The sequence below is a fragment of the Theropithecus gelada genome, chromosome 10, assembly GCF_003255815.1.
Source record: "Theropithecus gelada isolate Dixy chromosome 10, Tgel_1.0, whole genome shotgun sequence".
Lineage (NCBI taxonomy): Eukaryota > Metazoa > Chordata > Mammalia > Primates > Cercopithecidae > Theropithecus > Theropithecus gelada.
In genome coordinates, this window is record NC_037678.1 from 12028510 (window position 1) to 12053010 (window position 24501).

Sequence of the window (24501 nt, forward strand, 5' to 3'; positions counted from 1 at the left end):
CCAATATTAATCTCAAACCACTTTTAAAAATCAGTTTTTCATTTACTTTCCTTCTCCATTGATGAAGGAGGTTTCATTGCAAATTTTGATTTTACTCAAAAAGCAGTTGTTAGATTAAATATTTCAGAAATAATGCAGTTATTTTTGCTCTTCTGCAGAAGTTTTAATATCCCTTTTTATTTACTGTTTTATGATTCCCAAGACATATCATCATCTTCTCAATGCAAGTTTACTAAAATGTGGGGTTTTTTCTCCCTCCCTTACTAGAAAGAATTAGTGTTTCATATGTTATAGCAGTGCCCAAGAGCAATTAGAACAAAAGCAGTATTTCCTCTAAGTATTCATCAAAACCGTGGACTCACAAGATACATTAAGGAAAAAAAGGATTTCATAGTCAAATATACCTCCACTTGAATATCTAATTGATAGCTCAGACTTCACAGGTCCAAAAATCAAACTTCTGACCTTTGCCCCAAATCTACTTCTCCCAAAGCCTCCCTCATCTTAGATCTTCTCTTTCCTGATCCTCTGACCTAAAACCTGGGTGTTATTCTTGACATCTTTTTTCTCTCACACACCCTAACTCTAACCCATTAACAAATCATGTCTGTTCTACTTTCAAAATATATTTAGTCAGAACAAACCTCTTAGTTTCCTCAACAAATAAATTACAAGGAGGAAAAAAGAGATGGAGTCAGGGAGAAGACCTATAGATTAAAGAGATTTAAAAGACATATCACCTGGCCGGGTGCAGTTGATGACACCTGTAATCCCTGCACCTTGGGAGGCCAAGGCTGGAGGTGGGGAGGGGATCTCTTGAGATCATCCTAGCAACAAAGTGAGACCTTGTCTCTACAAAAAGAAAAAAAAAAGTTCACACCTGTAGTTCTAGCTACTCAGGAGTCTTAGATGGAAGGCTTGCTTGAGCCCAGGAGGTAGAGGTTGAGGCTCTAGTAAGCCACGATCTTGCCAGTGCACTCTAGCCTTGGTGATGCACAGAGAAACCTTGTCTGGAAAAAAAAAATTAAGGAATTACTAAATTTTTAAGTGTGATAGTGGGAATATGGTTGTTAAAGATGAGAGTCTTCATCTCTTAGGGATACATACTGAAATATTTATAAAGAAATGATATGTTACTTAGTATATGCTTAAAATAATATGGGAAGGGAGGTAAATGGTTAGTGGTCTATATGGAAGAAGATTTACCCTGAGTTCATAGTTGACAATTGTTGAAGCTGAGTGATAGACATGATAGTTCATTATATTGTTTTTGTCTACATTTGTTTATGCTTAATATTTTCTATAATAAAAGATTAATATATAATATATATTATTTTATGTGTATATGTGTGTGTGTACACAGAGTGAGTGAGAATATAATTCAACTATTTCTTACCACCTCTACTGTTACCTCATTGGACTAAACTACCACCTATTAATATCTCCCCTGGATTATTTTTTTTTTATTTTTTTATTTTTTGAGACGGAGTCTCGCTCTGTCGCCCAGGCTGGGGTGCAGTGGCCAGATCTCAGCTCACTGCAAGCTCTGCCTCCCCAGTTTACACCATTCTCCTGCCTCAGCCTCCCGAGTAGCTGGGACTACAGGCACCCGCCACCTCGCCCGGCTAGTTTTTTTGTATTTTTTAGTAGAGACAGGGTTTCACCGTGTTAGCCAGGACGGTCTCGATCTCCTGACCTCGTGATCCGCCCATCTCGGCCTCCCAAAGTGCTGGGATTACAGGCTTGAGCCACCGCACCCGGCCTCCCCTGGATTATTATAATAACCTCTAATTAACCTCCCTCCTTGAGACCTTGCCCCTACTGTTTTTTTGAATTCACAAAAGAGCCAGAATGGTCATTTTAAAACATACGTTAGGCTGGAGTGCAGTGGCTCATAACACCGTAATGATTCCCCCTCTCACTCAGAAAAAAAGCTGAAGTCCTCTCCAATCTCTAATATTTCACTTTTCTAGTTTTCTACGTACCAGCCATAGTGACTTCTTTGCTATTCCCAGAACATGTCAGATACACTTCTGCATCAGGGCCTTTGCACTTTGTGTTGCCTCTGCCTACCATACTCTTTCCTCTTAGATCTACATGGCTTGCTGTCATCTCTTTCAGGTCTTTGCAAAAATGTCCACGTCTCAATGAGAACTTCTCTGATCACTTTATTTGACAATATAACCTCCTCACTTTCATACTCTGTCTTCCTTATCCCCTTTCCTGGCCTTATTTTTATCCATACCATTTAATAACATCTGACGTACCACATATTTTACGTATTTGTGTTTATTTTTTATTTTTTATTTAATTTTTTTTTTTGAGATGGAGTCTTGCTCTGTCACCCAGGCTGGAGTGCAGTGGCGCAATCTCAGCTCACTGCAACCTCCGCTGCCCAGGTTCAAGCGATTCTCCTGCCTCAGCCTCCCGAGTAGCTGGGATTACAGGTGCCCACCACCATGCCCAGCCAATTTTTGTACTTTTAGTAGAGACAGGGTTTCAGCATCTTGGCCAGGCTGGTCTTGAACTCCTGATCCCGTGATCCACCCGCTTCAGCCTCCCAAAGTGCTGGGATTACAGGTGTGAGCTAACGGCGCCTGGCCTATTTGTGTTTATTATCTCATCTCCCACTAGATTGTAAACTTCGTGAGAGAAAAAATTTCGTCTCTTTTGTTCTCTACTTTATCCCAAGTGCACAAAACAGTCTCTGGCATAAACTAGGTGTGCAATAAATATTTGTTGAATGACTAAATGAATGAATAAACAAATAGTGAATAAGTTTGAGAAGTACTGTATACTATATATTCTTCTTGAAGATTCGCAGTGCACACTAGCCTGTGAAATCCTGCAGTGATACAACACAGATGTTTGGGCAGGGCACGGTGGCCCACGCCTGTAATCTCAGCACTTCGGGAGGCCAAGATGGGCAAATCATCTTAGGTCAGGAGTTCTAGACTAGCCTGGCCAACATGGTGAAACCCTGTCTCTACTAAAAATACAAAAAAAAAATGGCTGGGCGCAGTGGCTCACACCTTTAATCCCAGCAGTTTGGGAGGCCGAGGCGGGTGGATCACCTGAGGTCAGGAGTTCGAGACCAGCCTGATCAACATGGAGAAACCCCGTCTCTACTAAAAATACAAAAAATTAGCCAGGCATGGTGGTGCACGCCTGTAATCCCAGCCACTTGGGAGGCTAAGGCAGGAGAATTGCTTGAAACCAGGAGGCAGAGGTTGTGGTGAGCCAAGATTGCACCATTGCACTCTAGTCTGGGCAACAAGAGTGAAACTCCATCTCAAAAAAAAAAAAAGAAAAGAAAAGAAAATTAGCCAAGCGTGGTGGCATGTGCCTGTGGTTGCAGCTACTCGGGAGGCTGAGGCAGGAAAATTGCTTGAACCTGGGAGAAGGAGATTGTAGTGAGCCAAGATCATGCCACTGCACTCCAGCCTGGGCAATAGAGTGAGACTCAGTCTCAAAAAGAGAAAAGAAAAAGAAAACATCTGTTTAACCCGGCATCATCCCAGACTTTTAAAATCACAGACCCTTTTTTCAAGTAAAGTTAAGGAATAGTCTTGGGGAAATCCTACCCCTAGGCAAATTGGTCAAAATGAGGTTGATCAACAAAACACTTGATTCAAATGACAACTTGATTTTCTCTAGTCACTCTACCACATGGTGGTCTAAGAACCACTGGGCTAAAGAAATAATTACTGTCATTGTGAGTTTTCTGGTGCCCTTGATGTTTGCTCTTGAGAACAGAAAAGATCATTCAGGAGCTAGGTTTTTTTTGTTGTATGTTTGTTTTTGAGACAGAGTCTTGCTCTCTCGCCCAGGCTGGAGTGCAGTGGTGCGATCTCGGCTCACTGCAACCTCTACCTCCCGGGTTTCCCCGGGAGAATCCCTCCTGGGATTCTTCTGCCTCAGCCTCCTGAGTAGCTGGGACTACAGGCATGTGCCACCACACCTGGCTAATTTTTGTATTTTTAGTAGAGACGGGGTTTCACCATGTTGGCCAGGCAGGCCTCGAACTCCTGACCCAGATGATCCACCCACCTTGGCCTCCCAAACTACTGGGATTACAGGTGTAAGCCACCAGGCCCAGCCAGGAGCTAGGTTTTTTAAAATTAATATTTAATTAATTAAAATATTACACATTTTTCCTTAAGCTTTAAGTCCCTTTATAAATCTATCACATTTTAAGGGAGCTTTTATAACAAGATTAACTAAATTATCTTAGACATTTTAATTATGTTCATACATTTAATGTATTGTATTTTCTCTAAGAACTTTATTTGTCGGCCAGGTGTGGTTGCTCACGCCTGTAATCCCAGCACTTTGGGAGGCTGAGGCGGGTATATCACAAGGTCAGGAGTTCAAGACCAGCCTGGCCAAGATGGCAAAACCCCGTCTCTACTAAAAATACAAAAATCGGCCGGGCGCGGTGGCTCAAGCCTGTAATCCCAGCACTTTGGGAGGCCGAGACGGGCGGATCGCGAGGTCAAGAGATCGAGACCATCCTGGCTAACATGGTGAAACCCCGTCTCTACTAAAAAATACAAAAAAACTAGCCGGGCGAGGTGGCGGGCGCCTGTAGTCCCAGCTACTCGGGAGGCTGAGGCAGGAGAATGGCGTGAACCCGGGAGGCGGAGCTTGCAGTGAGCTGAGATCCGGCCACTGCACTCCAGCCCAGGCGACAGAGCGAGACTCCGTCTCAAAAAAAAAAAAAAAAAAAAAAAATACAAAAATCAGCCGGGCATGGTGGTGGGTGCCTGTAATCCCAGCTATTCGGGAGGCTGATGCAGAGAATTGCTTGAACCCAGGAGGCAGAGGTTGCAGTGAGCCAAGATTGCGCCACTGCACTCCAGCCTGGGCCACAGAGCGAGACTCTGTCTCAAAAGAAAAAAGGAAAAAAAAAAAAGAACTTTGTCTAATTATTAACAGCAAAATCTTCCCAATTACCTAAATATCTTTTGTAACTCAAATAAATTTAGAAGTATAGTGAGTTGTAGGCACCCTTAAACGTTCAAATACTGTTTATAAAATTAGTTATCCACTTGAAAATTGCAGGAATGTACCATTTAATCAGTCAGAGGCCAATCCATTACAAAAAGGTCAAATTATCTTAAATGTTAAAAGGTCTCAAATAGCAAATATGCACAGGTTATTACCAAATTTATTTATTTATTTATTTATATTCTATTTTATTTTTTGAGACAAGGTCTCACTCTGTCACCCAGGCTAAAATGCAGTGGCTCCATCACGGCTCACTGCAGCCTTGACCTCTCTGGGCTCCACGTGAGGTCTCCCACTTCAGTTTCCTGAGTAGCTGGGACTGCAGGCACAGGCCACCATGCCTGGCTAATTTTTGTATTTTTTGTAGAGACTGGATTTCGCCATGTTATCCAGGCTGGTCTTGAACTCTCAGGCTCAAGCGATCCACCTGCCTCGGCCTCCCAAAGTGCTGAGATTACAGACATGAGCCACCATGCCCATATTGCCAAATTTAATATGAAAATAGTAATCTGTGTGTTTGATTTGTGTCTCTATTTTTAAATCTCACTGTATTTAAAAAACACTATTTCTATACTGAATTCTAATTTTTCCTGAGTCTCAAAAAGGAAACAGTTGTGTTATCCCAAATAATTTGGGGTATCCTCACAGGTAAATTTTGGGGTTACCTTTTCAGCTGATTGAGATTACATATCAACAAGAAATTATGTCTGGGGTTTTCCAGAGCTTTTCCATAGCTTTCCAGGGTAATTTTTCTCAATAGTTGCTAGCCCCACCACCGTGGCACAAGTTTACCTATGTAATAAACCTGCACATCTGGCACATGTACCCCTGAATTTAAAGTAAAAGTTGAAGAAAAAAAAATAGTTGCTGGGCCTGTGAGATCTCCAAGTGTATTCCCTCCAAATGGGTTGATCGCTTAGCCCATGTCCTTTAGATTTAAGTTGTGCAGGTCACTATCTAGATTTTTCTTTTCCTCATTGAAGTCTGCAGCCCTCACTAAATTTGTGGATAACTTCCAACATTGTTTAAATTTACATTTAAATTGCTCTCTTAAACTATGTAAATGTAAATCTATTGGATTATCTATATATCTTAAATTTTTGTCTGACCTGTGATCATATCCCAAAAAGCCATACTAATAGAGACTACGTACAAGGTTTTTAAAGTGCCCCTACCAGGTCTTAGCACAATTAACACAATTGATATGTGTTTCATTTAATGAATGAATGTGATCATGACTTAAATTTAGGCCTTTTCATATTCAGAACTTTAAATGCACTACAACATTGGGTTACCAATTAAATATATGCTGTCAAAATCTGACAGTTATTCTTCTAACTGCTAGCATTACCTACAACATTTTTGAACATTTACTATTCTGAAGGTTCTCCATAAAATTTAGTTTATGTGAGATAACCTGACCACAATGACAATCACTGGATTTTCCTAATACCTGTTTTTCATATGTTTTCCAGTATATTAAAAATTGAAGCTGGGCATGATGGCTCATGTCTATAATCCTACTACTTTGGAAGGCCAAGGTGGGCAGATCTCTTGAGCCTCAGGAGTTTGAGACCAGCCTGGGCAACATAGCAAGACCCCAGCCATACAAAAAATAAAAAATTAGCCCTGTGTCAGGCTACAGAACAAGATCCTGTCTCAAAAAAGAAAAAGAAAAAACATTGAAAATTCAATTGACTTTAGAAACATAGTTCCAGCACAATATTAAATACCCAATTAATAACTAAGATGGGCCAGACATGGTGGCTTATGCCTGTAATCCCAGCACTTTGGGAGGCCAAGGCAGGCGGATCACCTGAGGTCAGGAGTTCGAGACCAACCTGGCCAATATGGTGAAACCCGTTTCTACTAAAAATACAAAAATTAGCCGGGCGTGGTGGCAGGCACCTGTAATCCCAGCTACTTGTAAGGCTGAGGCAGGAGAATCTCTTGAACCTGGTAGGCAGAGGCTGCAGTGAGCCAAGATCATGCCACTGCACTCCAGCCTCGGTGAGAGCAAGACTCCGTCTCAAAAAATAATAGTAATAATAAATAATAATAATAACTAAGATGATCTGTAACTCAATTCGATTCTAAAGACTAGTAAGACACAAGGCCTTGCTAACACATTTACTATTTTTAAATTTTTTTCTTAAAAGAATTTTTTTATTATTATTTGTTAAGCCTACAGCATGCAGTATTCCCAGGCCCCATTCACTATTGAAGTAAGAACAATAGGGTTTATCATTTGTTTTGCTGTTCCACTTGCCCGTACACAATAGAACCTGTGATCTGAGCAAGTGGCATGCTATTTGTTCAGCCAAGAATTGCTGTTCATGTTCTGTAGATAGATAGGTAGATGATAGAATAGATAGATAGATAGATAGATAGATAGGAAGGATACTAATGATATGAATACTTTCTCCTCCCTTAATATTTCTATTTCTGTTCCTGTTACTAATGCTTTCTTTCTATTTCTAGTAAGTTGCTAGGAGGTGGAATTGAAAGCATGGCAATTACAGAAGCTTTTGGAGGTAGGTAGAACCATAATATTTTGTTAAATGAAATTTTATACACACACACACACATCTATGTGTATACATACACATATAATTAAATAAACAACCAACAATAAATTGTAACTATTTTGGAAATTATAAAATCTCAATTATCGTAATGTGAGATCATTCTGTACTGCAACGAAAATATATACCAACATTAACAGATGGTTCTTATTGACATTTTTCATCTTTTGTGATTCTTATAGAAGATAATAGATTTTTTTTTTTTTTTTTTTGAGATGGCATCTCGCTCTGTCGCCCAGGCCCAGGCTGGAGTACAGTGGTGCGATCTTGGCTCACTGCAAGCTCCGCCTCCTGGGTTCACGCCATTCTCCTGCCTCAGCCTCCCGAATAGCTGGGACTACAGGCGCCCACCACCACGCCCGGCTAATTTTTTTGTGTTTTTAGTAGAGATGGGGTTTCACTGTGTTAGTCAGGATGGTCTTGATCTCCTGACCTCGTGATCCACCCGCCTTGGCCTCCCAAAGTGCTGGGATTATAGGCGTGAGCCACTGAGCCAATAATAGATTTTTTTCACTTATTTGTTCAAAAGGTAATTGAATAATGAGGCTGATTTTATTTATAGGCAATAATGTTCCATGAACATAGAGACTAGATTCTCTCTTCCCTGATTATATCTTCTATCTTTTTTAAAAAAATAATAGATACAAGGTCTCGTTATGTTGCTCAAGATGCTCTTGAACTCCTGGACTCAAGCATTCCTTCCACCTTGAGCTCCCAAAGTACTGGGATTACAGGCGTGAGCCACTGCACCTATCCTATTGTCTATTTTTAAAAAGCAATTCAGGCATAGCTACACTGTGTGTCACATCTGGGAATTCCAGTATTTGCTATCCTTGGATAAGTAAATCTGTTTTTTGTTGTTTTTTTCTGTTGACTTGGGCACTAAATCTGGTTTTCATTATTTCTGTTGACTCAGTCTTAGTGGCTTACCTTCTTCTGTATTTATTGGTGTTTCTGAGCTTATTGTTTGATTTTAATCTATGAGAGTTCAATGGACCTGGACTGGTAAGTAGGAAAGTTTTCCTCCAGAAAGAATTTGCTTTTGCTGGTAACTAGGGGATGGCACCAATTTGAGACTACTTCAGCTCCCCTTTGAGGACCTCAGTTCAGTAGGGGAGCCCCAGGCTTTCTTTCCTGTGGTAGGGTATTTTACTTTATTTATTTATTTATTTGGAGATGGAGTCTTGCTCTGTCTCCCAGGCTGGAGTGCAGTGGTGCAATTTTGACTCACTGCAACCTCTGCCTCCTGGGTTCAAGCAATTCTGCCTCAGCTTCCTGAGTAACTGGGATTACAGGCACCTGCCACCATGCCTGGCTAAATTTTTTTTTTTTTTTTTTTTTTGGAGGTGGAGTCTTGCTCTGTCGCCCAGGCTGGAGTGCAGTGGCCTGATCTCGGCTCACTGCAACCTCTGCCTCCTAGGTTCAAGCAGTTCTCCTGCCTCAGCCTCCCAAGTAGCTGGGACTACAGGTGCACGCCACCACACCCAGGTAATTATTTATGTTTTACTAGAGATGGCGTTTTACCATGTTGCCCAGGCTGGTCTCAAACTCCTGAGTTCATGCAGTCTGCCCGCCTTGGCCTCCCAAAGTGCTAGGATTACAGGCATGAGCCACCATGCCCAGCTAATTGTTTTATATTTGGTAGAGATGGGGTTTGCCAGGCTGGTCTCAAATTCCTGACCCCAAGTGATCCATTCATCTCATCCTCCCAAAGTGCTGGGATTACAGGTGTGAGTCACTTCACTTTACCCCATGTGGTAGGGTCTTAAACTTTAATTTATACAACTAAGGAAAACTTGGTTTAAATTAATTTATAGGCCGGGCGCGGTGGCTCAAGCCTGTAATCCCAGCACTTTGGGAGGCCGAGACGGGCGGATCACGAGGTCAGGAGATCGAGACCATCCTGGCTAACACGGTGAAACCCCGTCTCTACTAAAAAATACAAAAAATTAGCCGGGCGAGGTGGCGGGCGCCTGTGGTCCCAGCTACTCGGGAGGCTGAGGCAGGAGAATGGCGGGAACCCGGGAGGCGGAGCTTGCAGTGAGCTGAGATCCGGCCACTGCACTCCAGCCTGGGCGACAGAGCGAGACTCCGTCTCAAAAAAAAAAAAAAAAAAAAATTAATTTATATTAAACAAATACAGGCTCATGCCTGTAATCCCAGCACTTTGGGAGGCTGAGGTGGGCGGATCACCTGAGTTCAGGAGTTTGAGACCAGCCTGGCCAATATGTTGAAACCCTACCTCTACTAAAAATACAAAAACTAGCCAGGCGTGGTGGCAGGCACCTGTAATCCCAGCTACTCAGGAGGCTGAGTCAGGAGAATCGCTTGAACCCGGGAGGCGGAGGTTGCAGTGAGCCAAGATCGTGCCACTGCACTCCAGCCTGAGTGACAGAGCAAGACTCTGTCTCAAAAAAAAAAAAAAAAATAACACCCGAGATACTTTACAAGTAAGATGTGTCAGTTGGAAAAGAAAAAGAAAACAGTAATACTCTGAGGCCATGTTTTATTCTTTATGAAAATATCTAGAAATTACGCATTTTTTAAATCTTTTTTTTCTGTATTTCACAGAATTTCGTACTGGAAAAACCCAGCTCTCTCATACCCTCTGTGGTAAGGATATATAACAACAATAACGATAATAATCATAGCTATTATTTATCAAACATCTACTATGTGCCTGATACTCTAAATAATCTCATATAATCTGAACATACTTGCAAGGAAACTAAAACACAGGCAGATTAAGTAAACTGCCCGTGGTTATACAGCTGGTCTTTGAATGTGTGATCCTTGAGGTGATGTATTTGCTACACTATGAACACCTGAGTAGAAATAGAGAGACGTTGAATGGGTATATGAATGTGTTGGTGAGGAGTACACTGTCTCAATTTTTCCCATTCCATCTTTTCTATATCTTTTTTAGAAGAGTGACACAAAATCTATTGAGTCCTAGAATCTTTCACTTTCCATGGTGTAAATTTGGCCCTAAGAGAGACTTAAAAACAAAATTGTTTTAAACAAAATAACCAAAGGTATCTCCTTTTCCACAAATACACTACTGTGCATTTCTTTGGGCTATGGAGAAGGAACTTGGCAAAGTGGTTAAGAAAGGAGTTCTGGAATCAAAATGCCTGACTTCAGTCCTGGTTCTATCACTAGTAGCTGTGTGACCTTGGGCAAGTTACTCTACTTCTCTAATTTCCCCCACCAATAAAATTCAAATAATGATAGTGCCAAATCTTAGGATTGTTTTGAAAAGTAAATGAAATAATGTATATACCTGGTATAAAGTAGCTCCTTAATGTTAACTACTACTACATAAAAAGTGATTGCAGTTGAGCATGGTGGCTCACACCTGTAATCCCAGCACTTTGGGAGGCCAAGGCAGGAGGATCTCCTGAAGTCAGGAGTTTGAGGCTGAGGCAGTAGGATCTCCCGAAGTCAGGAGTTTGAGACCAGCCTGGTCAACATGGTGAAACCCCATCTCTACCAAAAAATACAAAAATTAGCTAGGCCTGGTTGCACATGCCTGTAATCCCAGCTACTGGGGAGGCTGAGGTGGGAGAATCACTTGAACCTGGGAGGTGGAGGGTGCAGTGGGCCAAGATCGTGCCACTGCATTCCAGCCTGGGTGACAAAGTGAGATCTGTCTCAAAAAAAAAAAAGTAAATGCATTTTTAAAATTTGACATACATTAATTGAAAGGTAACTTAAATTAGTTATATAGCATAAATTGTATTTGTGACTATTTCTTTTTTTTTTTTTTTTTTTTGAGACGGAGTCTCGCTCTGTCACCCAGGCTGGAGTGCAGTGGCGTGATCTCGGCTCACTGCAACCTCCGCCTCCCGGGTTCAAGCTTTTCTCCTGCCTTAGCCTCCTGAGTAGCTGGGATTACAGGCATGCACCACCATACCCGGCTTTTTAAAATTTTTTTGTATTTTCAGTAGAGACGGGGTTTCACCATGCCTATTTGTGACTATTTCTTTCTTTCTTTTTTTTTTTTTTGAGACGGAGTCTTGCTCTGTCACCCAGGCTAGAGTGCAGTGGCATGATCTCAGCTCACTGCAACCTCTGCCTCCCGGGTTCAAGCAATTCTCCTGCCTCAGCCTCCAGAGTAGCTGGGATTACAGGCATGCACCACCACACCCGGCTAATTTTTGTATTTTTAGTAGAGACAGGGTTTCACCATGTTGGTCAGGCTGGTCTCGAACTCTTGACCTCAAATGATCCACCCACCTTGGCCTCCCAAAGTGCTGGGATTACAGTCACGAGCCACCACGCCCGGCCATATTTGTGACTATTTCTTGTAGAAAGAAAGTTAGTAGGTCGGGCATGGTGGCTCAAGCCTGTAATACCAGCACTTTGGGAGGCCAAGGTGGGCAGATCATGAGGTCAGGAGATTGAGACCATACTGGCCAACATGGTGAAACCCCATCTCTACTAAAAGTACAAAAATTAGCTGGGCGTGGCAGCGCGTACCTGTAGACCCAGCTGCTTGGGAAGCTGAGGCAGGAGAATTGCTTGAACCCGGGAGGCGGAGATTGCAGTGAGCCGAGATTGCGCCACTGCACTCCAATCTGGCAACAGAGCTAGACTCCATCTCAAAAAAAAAAAAAAAAAAGAAAAGAAAAATAAAAAAAGAAAGTTAGTAATATTTAAATTTTATTTCCATTCTTTGGGAGAACTAACTTTCACAAATATCTTCCATTGTGAAAGATAGTGAAATTATTTGTAGAATTATGGCTATGCTGGCAGAATACTTATAATTTCACCACTGGTTAAGTAATATGAAAATATAACATGTTGTTTAGAAACGAAAGGATCATGACTCTTTGTAAAATGTACCAAAGAGCTGCAACAGCAGATTCCATGTGTATTTATATAGTCATTTGTACAAAGTTTATTCACTCTTATTAATATAAATTTTTAATTGCTTCCTAGTGACAGCTCAACTTCCAGGAGCTGGTGGCTACCCAGGAGGAAAGATTATCTTCATTGATACAGAAAATACTTTGTAACCTTTTTATTTAAAGTTGCTAACATAATATTGTGATATAGGAATATTACCACTAAAGAGTTTGTCTGAGATATACCATCTTTGTAGTCATCCAGTAAACCAGTAGTAATGAGACAAACTAAAGGGAAAACAATTACTGGTTAAGTTCTCAAATCACTTTTTATTTAATGAAGTTTCACTTCTTCATATGGGTTTATGAGACAAAACAAATACATGAGAGGAAATTATGTCATCTTCATTTTGAATTCTCTTACTTCTCTAAAGATTTTGCTCAATAGTTAGAAGTTTTTTGTTTTTTTTGTTTTGAGACGTAGTCTCTCTCTGTCACCTAGGCTGGGGTCCAGTGGGGCGATCTCGGCTCACTGCAACCTCCATCTCTCGGGTTTAAGCAATTCTCCTGCCTCAGCCTACCGAGTAGCTGGGATTACAGGTATGCGCCACCACACCTGGCTAATTTTTTTGTATTTTTAGTAGAGATGGGGTTTTGCCATGTTGGCCAGGCTGGTCTGGAACCCCTGACCTCAGGTGATCTGCCCGCCTTGGCCTCCCACAGTGCTGGGATTACAGGGGTGAGCCACTGCGCCTGGCTGAAAGATTATTGACTCACTGAAAGTCATGGTCCCAAATGAAGGAAAGGTGTGAAGGGGGTGAAAGTTCATAGGGAAAACAGGCAGAACCTGTTTGGGTTACAGAAAGAATTGCAGTTTAATTAAAGTATAAGGTATTCCAGGATATGGGCTAGAAAGATGATTGGGATCTTAGACATGAAAGGCTTTGAAACAAGATGGTGGGTGTAAATTGGATACTTTAGCAATATTCTAGGCAAGTAATGAGAACTTGATCTAGGTTGGAAGTGGTAAGAATAAAAAGAAAAGTAAAAGAAGTATTAGAGAGGAAAATTGATAGGACTTGATGGCTATAGGTGGTAGACAAAGGAAAGAGAGGTTTGAGAAATCGCTCAGGTTTTTTGTCTAGATACTGGGAGAATAGTTATGCAATGCTAACAATAGAACTGGAAAGATCATGTTTCAGAGAAAAGGTGATGTTTCATTTTAATATACTAATTTTACTTTTTTTTTTTTGAGACAGAGTCTTTCTCCATCACCCAGGCTGAAATGCAGTGGTGCAGTCTCGACTCACTGCAACCTCAGCTTCCCAAGTAGCTAAGTTTACAAATGTGCACCTCCACACCTGTCTAATTTTTGTGTTTTTAGTAGAGATGGAGTTTCGCCATGTTGGCCGGGATGGTTTCGAACTCCTGACCTCAAGTGATCCACCCACCTTGGCCTCCGAAAGTGCTGGAATTACAGGGGTGAACCATCACACCGGGCCTAATTTTTTTTCTTTTTTTGAGACAAGGTCTTGCTCTGTTCCCCAGACTGGAGTGCAGTGGCCCAATTACACTCATTGCAGACTCGAACTCCCAGGGTCAAGTGATCCTCCCACTTCAGCCTTCTGAGTAGCTGGAACTACAGACACACACCACCACACCTGGCTAATTGTTTTTTTTAATCTTTTGTAGAGACCAGGTTTCACCAGGTTGCCCAGGGTGATCTCCAACTCCTGGGCTCAAGCGATCTGCCTACCTTGGCTTCCCAAAGTACTGAGATTACAGGCATGAGCCACTGCACCCAGCCGTCATTTTAATGTATTGAATATGATGTACATGAGGATATCCAGATGGCAGCTGGAAATATTGAATTCAGCTTGAGAAAGGGGTAGGCCCAGAGATATGGACGAATTAACCAAGTGGGAAAGAGAACTTATAGAGAGAGAAGAGAGGAGAATGGAGAACATAACTTTGAGGTATGTTTATATTTAGGAAGAGGACTAAAATGAGGAATCCAGAGACAGGAAGTAGAAGGAAATCTGGTTGTAAAAGTCAAGCAAAAGGAAAGTTTCAAGACAAAAAGAGTTGTCAGCAATGTTACACACACATGGATTTTAAGGATACAGCCTGAGAAAGATCACTGAAGTTCAAAATTAGGAGTTCAAGCAAACATTTGCCATAGGGTGAGGTGATAGAAGCTTTATGTAAATAAACAATAAGGGAGGGAGGCAGTATGAAATTGACCAATGAAAGGAAGACGGCTTGGCACAGTGGCTCACGCCTGTAATCCCAGCACTTTGGGAGGCCGAGGCAGGTGAATCACCTGAGGTCAGGAGTTCAAGACCAACCTAATCAACATGGAGAAACCCCGTCTCTACTAAAAATACAAAATTAGCCAGGCGTGGTGGCACATGCCTGTAATCCCAGCTACTCAGGAGGCTGAGGCAGGAGAATCACTTGAACCGGGAGGCGGAGGTTGTGGTGAGCCGAGATCGTGCCATTGCACTCCAGCCTGGGCAACAAGAGCAAAACTCCATCTCAATAAAAAAGAAAGGAAGAAAAACATACTAGTTTGAGGAGGTATTCAGAGGAAATTATTTTTAATAACAAAGAAGACCTATGCACGTTTGTAAGGCCATTCACAGTGAAGCCCCAGCCTGCCTCTCCAAGCTTATTACTCACCATTGTCACTATTAGAGGCAAAGAGATGAATCCGTTTTAGTCCATCCCATTGCCTGTAAACATGCTTTGTTATCAAAATTTGCACATATGTCTGGTCTTTCTCCAGTAATCCCAGAACTTCAGGAGGCCAAGGCAGGAGGATCACTTGAGGCCAGGAATTCACAGACCAGCCTGGGCAACATAGTGTCTCTACGAAAAAAATTTTAAATTAGCCGGGTGTGGTGGCTATAAATCCCAGCTACTTGGAAGGCTGAGGCAGGAGGATCATTTGAGGCCAGGAGTTCATGATTCACCTGGGCAACATAGCAAGACTCTGTCTCTACCAAAAGAAAAAAAAATCTAAAAACATTGTACATCAGCAGTTATTTAGATTTAACTATAAAGATTTTTGTTTTCTTTGTTCATTATGGTTTCTTGCATCCCAAATGTTATTCTTTCCTGTATTTTTGTTTTGCTATAATATTTAAGTATTTCTTTCAGAAATATAATCCAGGTGGTAAACTTTGAACCTTAATATGTCTGAAAGTGCCTTTATTTTGCTCTTACTTTTGGCTGTTAATTTGGCTGGTTACAGAGAACTTTGCATGGTATATTTCTATTTTCTTGGGTATTTGCTCCTTGCATCCCCATCTCACAGTCTTTCTGAATCATACAAATCATTTAAGGCTGTCATTTCAAGGTCTGCTTTTTCTAATCTTCCCTAATAACTCAATTTAGAAAATATTGTCCTTCTTGACCTATTATAGAATTTACTATCTAAAATACTCACTTCGAAAACAAAACAGAGAACTGTTTGCAGAAGTCCCTTTTCAGAAATGCCAGGCATGAGAAGACTCTGAAAGAGCCTTTTAACTTGGGGAAGGAAGGTGAAATGTTGTATAGGGCTTTAATAGGGGGCTCAGCTGGAGTTCAGCCGGTTTCAGAAACAATTGATTAAGGATGATTCTCCTCTCAGAGAGGAAAGAATTGTTCTTGCAGATTAGCAGCCACTGTTTGGGCAATTTGGATTTTTTTTTTTCCCAAGACGGAGTTTCACTCTTGTTGCCCAGGCCAATGGCACGATCTTGGCTCACCACAACCTCCACCTCCCGGGTTCAAGTGATTCTCCTGCCTCAGCCTCCCGAGTAGCTGCAATTGCAGGTGCATGCTACCACGCCCTACTAGTTTTGTATTTTTAGTAGAGACAGGGTTTCTCCATGTTGGTCAGGCTGGTACAGAACTCCCGACTTCAGGTGATCCGCCCACCTCAGCCTCCCAAAGTGCTGGGATTACAGGCTTGAGTCGCCATGCCCGGCCTGCAATTGGATTTTATTAAGAACAATAGGAATAGTTAGGAGTTAAGTCATATGCAAGAGAGAGTGGAGAAGAACAGCTGGATGGGGGTGCAGGGCACTGTGGCAAGGGCCATATCGGAATGTTCTCATTCTTTGGGTGTCTCATACTTACACTGCTATCTCTTGATATTTTTCTTTTTATATGTTTATATTTTGCCTCCTTAATTATGTTTTAAATTTACCTAGGGCATAGGTTGTCTTAGGACTCCTTATATCCTCCATAATGCTTTACCTTGGTAATTGGTTAATATGGTAATTAATTCCATATGATAATTGGTTAATAAATATTTATAAATGATCTGAACTTCCCTTCAGCATAAGCCCAAGTTTTTTTATTTTAAATTGTTTTGTTTTGTTTTGTTTTTGAGACAGGGACTTGCTCTGTCGCCCAGGCTGGAGTGCAGTGACATGATCATGGATCACTACTGCCCTCGACATCCAGGACTCAAGTGATCCTCCCACCTCAGCCTCCCAAGTAACTGGGACTACAGGCATGTGCCACCATGCCCAGCTAATTTTTGTATCTTTTTGGTAGAGACAGGGTCTCACCATGTTGCCCAGGTTTGTTTCCAACTCCTGAGCTCTAGTGGTCCTCTCACCTGGGCTTCCCAAAGTGCTGGGATTATAGGCATAACCCACCATGCCTGGTTTTGTTTTTCCCTGTCTTTTTTATAAAAGCCATATTAACTGGGGTGAGATGATGTTTCATTGTAGTTTTGATTTGCATTTCTCTGATGATCAATGACATTGAGCACCTTTTCATATAGCTATTTGCCGTTTGTATGTCTTCTGTGAACCCAGAAAATCTGAGACAGGTCTCAGATAGTTTAGAAAGTTTATTTTGTGGCCGGGTGCAGTGGCTCACACCTTTAATCCCAGCACTTTGGGAGGCCAAGGTGGGCAGATCACAAGGTCAGGAGATCGAGAACATCCTGGCCACCATGGTGAAACCCTGTCTCTACTAAAATACAAAAAAAAAAAAAAATTAGCCGGGAATGGTGGCATGTGCCTGTAGTCCCAGCTACTCAGGAGGCTGAGGCAGGATTTTGTAATCACTTGATCCCAGGAGAGGGAGGTTGCAGTGAGCCGAGATTGTGCCACTGGACTTCAGCCTGGCAACGGAGCAAGAATCCATCTCAAAAAAAAAAAAGAAAGTTTATTTTGCCAAGGTTGAGGAAGCACCCATGACACAGCCTCAGGAAGTCCTGACGACATGTGCCCAAGGTGGTTGGGGCACAGCTTGGTTCTACACATTTTAGGGAGACATGAGACATCTATCAGTATATGTAAGAAGAACAATGGTTCAGTCTGGAAAGGTGGGACAACTTGAAGCAAAGACAGGAAGACTCTAAGCAAAGTGGGGAGTGGGCTTCCATGTCACAGATAGGTGAGACACAAATAGTTGCATTCTTTTGAGTTTCTGATTAGCCTTTCCAAAGGAGGCCATCAGATATGCATCTATCTCAGTGAGCAGAGGAGTGACTTTGAATAGAATGAAAGGCAGGTTTGCCATAAGCAGTTTCCAGTTTGAGTTTTCCTTAGTGATTTTGGGGACCCAAGATATTTTCCTTTCACACTTCTTTTGAGAAATGCTTTTCAGATATTTTGCCCATTTTTAAATAAGATTATTAAATTTTTTTCCCTATAGAGAGTTGTTTGAACTTTTTATATATTCTGGTTATTAATCCCTTGTCAGATGGATAGTTTGGAAATATTTTCTCAGCAAGGCAATTTTACTTCTATAAAAGGGTGTGACTCACTGATGAAGCAATGGTGAGAGCACACCTGAACAAGGGAGGGGAAGGGGTTTTTATTCCTGACTCAGATAGCCCCTACTGCTGTGTCATGCCCCTGTTGGCTAAGATTGGACTGCACAGTCTAAGCGAATTCCTATTGGCTATTGTTTTTTTGTTTTGTTTTGTTTTGTTTTGAGACGGAGTCTCACTCTGTCGCCCAGGCTGGAGTGCAGTGGCACGATCTCCACTCAGTGCAAGCTCCGCCTCCTGGGTTCACTCCATTCTCCTGCCTCAGCCTCCTGTGTAGCTGGGACTACAGGCGCCCGCCATCACGCCCAGCTAATTTTTGTATTTGTAGTAGAGACAGGGTTTCACTGTGTTAGCCAGGATGGTCTCAATCTCCTGACCTCGTGATCCGCCCGTCTCGGCCTCCCAAAGTGCTGGGATTACAGGCGTGAGCCACCATGCCCGGCCCCAATTGGCTATTTTAAAGAGAGCAGGGGTATGAGTCGGAGTGGTGGAGTGAGTAGTTTGGCGGGAAGGATGGTTAGGAACAGGTGACTAAAGGTGATTCACGCCAGAGCAGGTGACCAGGGGTGACTCAGGACAGAACAGATGACCAGGGGAACTGATGTGAACTACTGATTAGAACTGGTGGAAAAGGCTGTTTACTGAAACTAGGAGCAAGAAAGCGAGAAGAACAAGGCAGTTAAACTTTAAAATGGAGAACAAAGAACAGGGGAGCTGAACATACTGATACATCGGTTCCTTGGAGAGGATCTCAAAGCTCATTGTACTTAACAATTTACAGGCTAAAACCTTTCAAGAGGAATTTTTTATATCCACAGTTGCCTGTGCTTGTGTAGTATTACTCAAGAAATCTTTCTTAGGCCGGGCGCGGTGGCTCAAGCCTGTAATCCCAGCACTTTGGGAGGCCGAGGCAGGTGGATCACGAGGTCAGGAGATCGAGACCATCCTGGCTAACATGGTGAAACCCCGTCTCTACTAAAAATACAAAAACCTAGCCGGGCAAGGCGGCGGGCGCCTGTAGTCCCAGCTACTGGGAGGCTGAGGCGGGAGAATGGCGTGAACCTGGGAGGCGGAGCTTGCAGTGAGCTGAGATCCGGCCACTGCACTCCAGCCTGGGCAACAGAGCAAGACTCCGTCTCAAAAAAAAAAAAAAAAAAAAAAAAGAAATCTTTCTTTACCCAGTCCAATGTCCTATAGAGTTTCCCCAATGCTTCCTTTTAGTAGTTTCGTAGTTCAAGGTCTTAGATTTAAGTCTTTAATCCATTTTTATTTTATTTTTGTATATGATGAGAGATAGATGTCTAATTTCATTCATCTGCATATGAATATCCCATTTTCCCAGCACCATTTACTGAAGAGACTGTCCTTTCTCCAATGTTATTGGCACCTTTGTCGAAAATGAGTTCACTGTAGGTGTTTGGATTTGTTTCTGGGTGTTATCCTCTGTTCCATTGGTCTATGTGTCCGTTTTTATGCCCATACCATGCTGTTTTGGATACTACAGCTCTATAGTATAATTTGAAGTCAAGTTATGTGATTCCTTTAGTTTTGTTCTTTTTGCTCAAGATAGCTTTGGCTATTCTGGGTCTTTTGCGATTCCATATAAATTTTGGGATTGTTTTTCTATTTCGCTGAAGAATGTCATTGGTATTTTGATAGGAATTGCATTGACTCTGTAGATTGCTTTGTGCAGTATGGACAGTTTAACAGTATTGATTCTTCCAACTCATGAACATGGAATATCTTTCTGGTTTTTGTGTGTCCTCTTCAATTTGTTTCATCAATGTTTTATAGTTTTCATTTTAGAGATCCTTCACTTCTTTGGTTAAGTTAATTTCTAGGTATTTAATTTTATTCATAGCTATTGTAAATGGGATTAATTTTTAAATTTCTTTTTTTTTTTTTTTGAGGCGGAGTCTCCCTCTGTCGCCCAGGCTGGAGTGCAGTGGCCGGATCTCAGCTCACTGCAAGCTCCACCTCCCAGGTTTACGCCATTCTCCTGCCTCAGCCTCCCGAGTAGCTGGGACTACAGGCGCCCGCCACCTCGCCCGGCTAGATTTTTGTATTTTTTAGTAGAGACGGGGTTTCACCGTGTTAGCCAGGATGGTCTTGATCTCCTGACCTTGTGATCCGCCCATCTCGGCCTCCCAAAGTGCTGGGATTACAGGCTTGAGCCACCATGCCCGGCCTAATTTTTAAATTTCTTTTTCAGATTGTTCCCTGTTGGTATTTAGAAATTCTAATGATTTTTGTATGTTGATTTTGTATCCTGCAACTTTACTAAATTTGTTTATCAGTTCTAACAGTTTTTTGGTGAAGTCTGGATTTTTCCAAATATAAGATCTTATTATAGGCAAACAAGGATAATTTGACTTCTTCCTTTTCGATCTGGATGCCCTTTATTTATTTCTCTTGTCTGATTGCTCTAGCTAGGACTTCAAGTACTATGTTGAATAACAGTGGTGAAAGTGGGCATACTTGTTCCAGATCTTAGAGGAAAGACTTTCAGTTTTTTCCCATCCAGTATGATACTAGCTGTGGGTCTGTTGTATATGGCTTTTATGTTGGGTTATGTTCCTTCTATGCCCAATTTTTTGAGGTTTTTTTTAAATCATAAAGGAATGTTGAATTTTATCAAATGCTTTTTTCAGCATCAATTGAAATGATCATATGTTTTTTGTCCATTCTGTTGATATGATATATCACATTGATTTGTGTATGTTGAACCATCTTTGCATCCCTGAGATGAATCCCAATTGGTCATGATGAATGATCTGTTTAATGTATTGTTGAATTGGTTTGCTAGTATTTTGTTGAGGATTTAAGCCCAATTTTTATACCCCTGTTCACATTGTTCTCAGACCAAACCGAGGATCAGGCTGCTTATTCTTGTGGCCCGATGATGAGATGCAGATGAACTGGGAAAGGAGGGAGTTTTTGTTTCTGTAACTGTTTACAGGGAGAAGACCTGGAAAATAACATCAGACCAACTCAAAATTACAAAGTCTTCCCGAGCTTATATACCTTCTCAGCTATATATTTACTTGTGAGTGTGCATTCATCTAAAGACATAAGTCACTTTGGGAGGCCAAGGTGGGCGGATCACTTGAAGTCAGGAGTTGAAGACCATCCTGGCCAACATGGCGAAACATTGTCTCTACTAAAAATACAAAAATAAGCCGGGCATTGTGGCACACGCCTATAGTCCCAGCTAGTCAGGATGCTGAGGCAAGAGAATCACTTGAACCTGGGAGGCAGAGGTTGCAGTTAGCCGAGATTGTGCCACTAGACTCCAGCCTGAGCAACAGAGCGAGACTCTATCTCAAAAAAATAAAACAAAATTTGTAAAAAAGATATAAGTGATTAACTTCTTTTAATCTATAACTAAGATCTGAATCCTAAAGACCTTCCTCTGGAGCCTCAGTAAATTTACTTAATCTAAATGGGTCCAGGTGCTGGAGTGATTACCCTTATCTTGTCTCCTGCTAAATCATGGAGGTTTGGGGAGCTCCTTCAGACCCCCAATAACTTGTTTGTGGAGACCTGGGGAGTTCTTCAGACTCCCAATAAAACTCGTTTAATCCTAAACAGGTACTGTTAAGAATTCCTTCGTTAACTTGTCATGCTTCAAGACCCAGGAAAGGCCTGGGCAAAACTGTTGGTGGGCTTTTGTTACATTCCAGCCTTTGTATAAGGGCACTTTGAACTTTTAGTATTTAACTTAACCACTCAGTCAGTGCTGAAACAGTTGTTATGGAGGCCTGCATTAGTAAGACCTGGCCTGCCACAACATAGTGTCTGGGATTTGTAGAAGCTGACATGATGAAAATGTTTTTATTGACTCTTCCAATTCCCTGTCTTTAACTTGTCCACCAAAAACATCTACTGGGTATACTCAATAGCAATGGAAGATTTTTGTGGCCGTTACCAAAGCTCTAACAACAAGAACATATCTAGTGCATTAGGCTATAAATGACTGGGAAATCCTAACGACAATTCAACTAAACAGTTATTAAATTAATTGCAAACATCACAAATAAGATTATAAATAGTCCTTGATTTACAGTTACTTATACTAGGATCAGTGTTATGTAAACTCTATAAACAAAGTGAAATAAGGTCACAAACATGCATTTAATTTTACCTCATTTTACTTCAGACATATTGTTGGGATCACCAAAGACCTAAAAAAAAATGTTTATTACTCCTTTATAGTTTATAGATAGAAGTGATTATTAGCTTCTTCCAAAATACCTTTGCAAGTGCACTTAGTTTGCTTCCCTATGAATTTGCTAATTTCAGAAAGCTAACAACTCCTGGCTAGGCATGGTGGCTCATGCCTGTAATCCTAGCACTTTGGAAGGCCGAGGCAGGCAGATCGCTTGAGGTCAGGAGTTCGAAACCAGCCTGGCCAACATGGCAAAACCCCGTCTCCACTAAAAATACAAAAATTAGCTAGATATGATGGCTTACGCCTGTAATCACAGCTACTCAGGAGACTGAAGGAGGAGAATTGCTTGAACCCAGGAGGCAGAGGTTACCGTGAGCCGACATCATGCTACTGCACTCCAGCCTGGGCAAGGGAGTGAGACTTCATCTCAAAAAAAAAAAAAAGCTAACAATTCCTTTAGAAGAAAGTAGATTTTAAACTCTGTATACTTTCCAGGTAAGATTTGAAAAGAAAAAGAAAACCTGTGCAAACAAAAAACCTTTGGTCTATATTTCTCTTCTGGACCCTTGAAGTTACCTTTTTGACCCTTTGGTTCATGTAGTCACATTTATCATTTAATAACACATGATTAATGATATAGTAAACTATTTCATATTGAGCAGATGAGGGTTTTGAAGAGAGTGAATTAATCTACTTTGCAGTTACTGAATTATAATTCAGTGATATTATCTATTATAGGTCTATTATCTATTGTAGATCTGAGAACAAAAAGACTCACAAAGCTTAGTTTCCAGTTTTTCTCTTGTAACCGATTTGCTGCATAAGCTCAAGTCATTTGCCTAATCTCTGTTTGCCAGTGTCCTATGTTGTAAAATGTAAAATAGGCCATAAAAACTAGCTTCCAAGGTTATTGTAAAGATTTGATCATTTAATAGTTAAATTCATTACTGCCCCACATTTCTGTGACCATTATCACTACCTATGGTAAGTTGAGGCACTTATGAAAAAACAAATCTTGTATAGACTTTAAATGGTTGCTAGCATCCTCTAGAATACCTTTCACAGGTACATTGTTTGGCTTCTCTGTTAATTTATGTAAGATACTATGTTTTGTAGTGGTTGTCTAAGCTTTTTTATAATTGATTTATTGGATCCTTAATCTTGGCATACTCCAGCCGTCCAGATCGCCTTCGGGACATTGCTGATCGCTTCAATGTAGACCATGATGCAGTACTGGACAACGTACTTTATGCACGTGCATATACTAGTAAGAGCCCCATGCAGTTGGATGCTTGGGTCAACGTAAGGTTGGCAGCACTGATTTACTACTTGAGTGATATAACATTTTGATACTTTTTTTCTATTTTATTTTATTTTATTTTATTTATTTATTTATTTTTTTTTTTTTTTGAGACGGAGTCTCACTGTGTCTCCCAGGCTGGAGTGCAGTGGCGCGATCTCGGCTCACTGCAAGCTCCGCCCCCCGGGTTCACGCCATTCTCCCGCCTCAGCCTCCCAAGTAGCTGGGACTACAGGCGCCCGCTACCGCGCCCGGCTAGTTTTTTGTATTTTTAGTAGAGACGGGGTTTCACCATGTTAGCCAGGATAGTCTCGATCTCCTGACCTTGTGATCCACCCGCCTCGGCCTCCCAAAGTGCTGGGATTACAGGCTTGAGCCACCGCGCCCGGCCTTTTTTTCTATTTTAATTTTCTCTAAATTAATTTACTCAGTCTATAAATTTTATCATCTGGTAGGTCCTTAGATAATAAAGTGCCCTTAAATTATTTATTATTCTTAGTCTTTGAAATGAAGAGTAACATTCTTTTTGGATAATGTAGCATTTGGTATATATGCTAAGGCAGAATATGCAATAATTTTTTTTTTTTTTTTTTTTTTGAGATGGAGTCTCACTCTGTCACTCAGGCTGAAGTGCAGTGGTGCAGTCTCGGCTCACTGCAACCTCCACTTCCCAGCTTCAAGCGATTCTCCTACCTTAGCCTCCCAAGTCGCTGGGATTACAGGCACGTGCCACCACACCCAGCTAATTTTTGTATATTTTATATATATATATATATTTTTTTTTTTTTTTTTTTTTTTTTTTT

At 41.4% G+C, this 24501-nt stretch overlaps 1 protein-coding gene across 2 annotated transcripts in view; it reads left to right on the plus strand.

Moving 5' to 3' along the window:
• DMC1 (DNA meiotic recombinase 1) overlaps positions 1 to 24501 on the plus strand; it is a 53279-nt gene that overhangs the window by 8636 nt on the left and 20142 nt on the right. The window contains exons 6-9 of one of the 2 annotated variants that reach the window (XM_025399884.1): positions 7492 to 7544; positions 10167 to 10208; positions 12540 to 12612; positions 23574 to 23665. In XM_025399884.1, the coding sequence (XP_025255669.1) occupies positions 7492 to 7544; positions 10167 to 10208; positions 12540 to 12612; positions 23574 to 23665 (260 nt within the window). The remainder of the gene's footprint in view (positions 1 to 7491; positions 7545 to 10166; positions 10209 to 12539; positions 12613 to 23573; positions 23666 to 24501) is intronic. The other variant, XM_025399886.1, reaches the window with a different exon arrangement.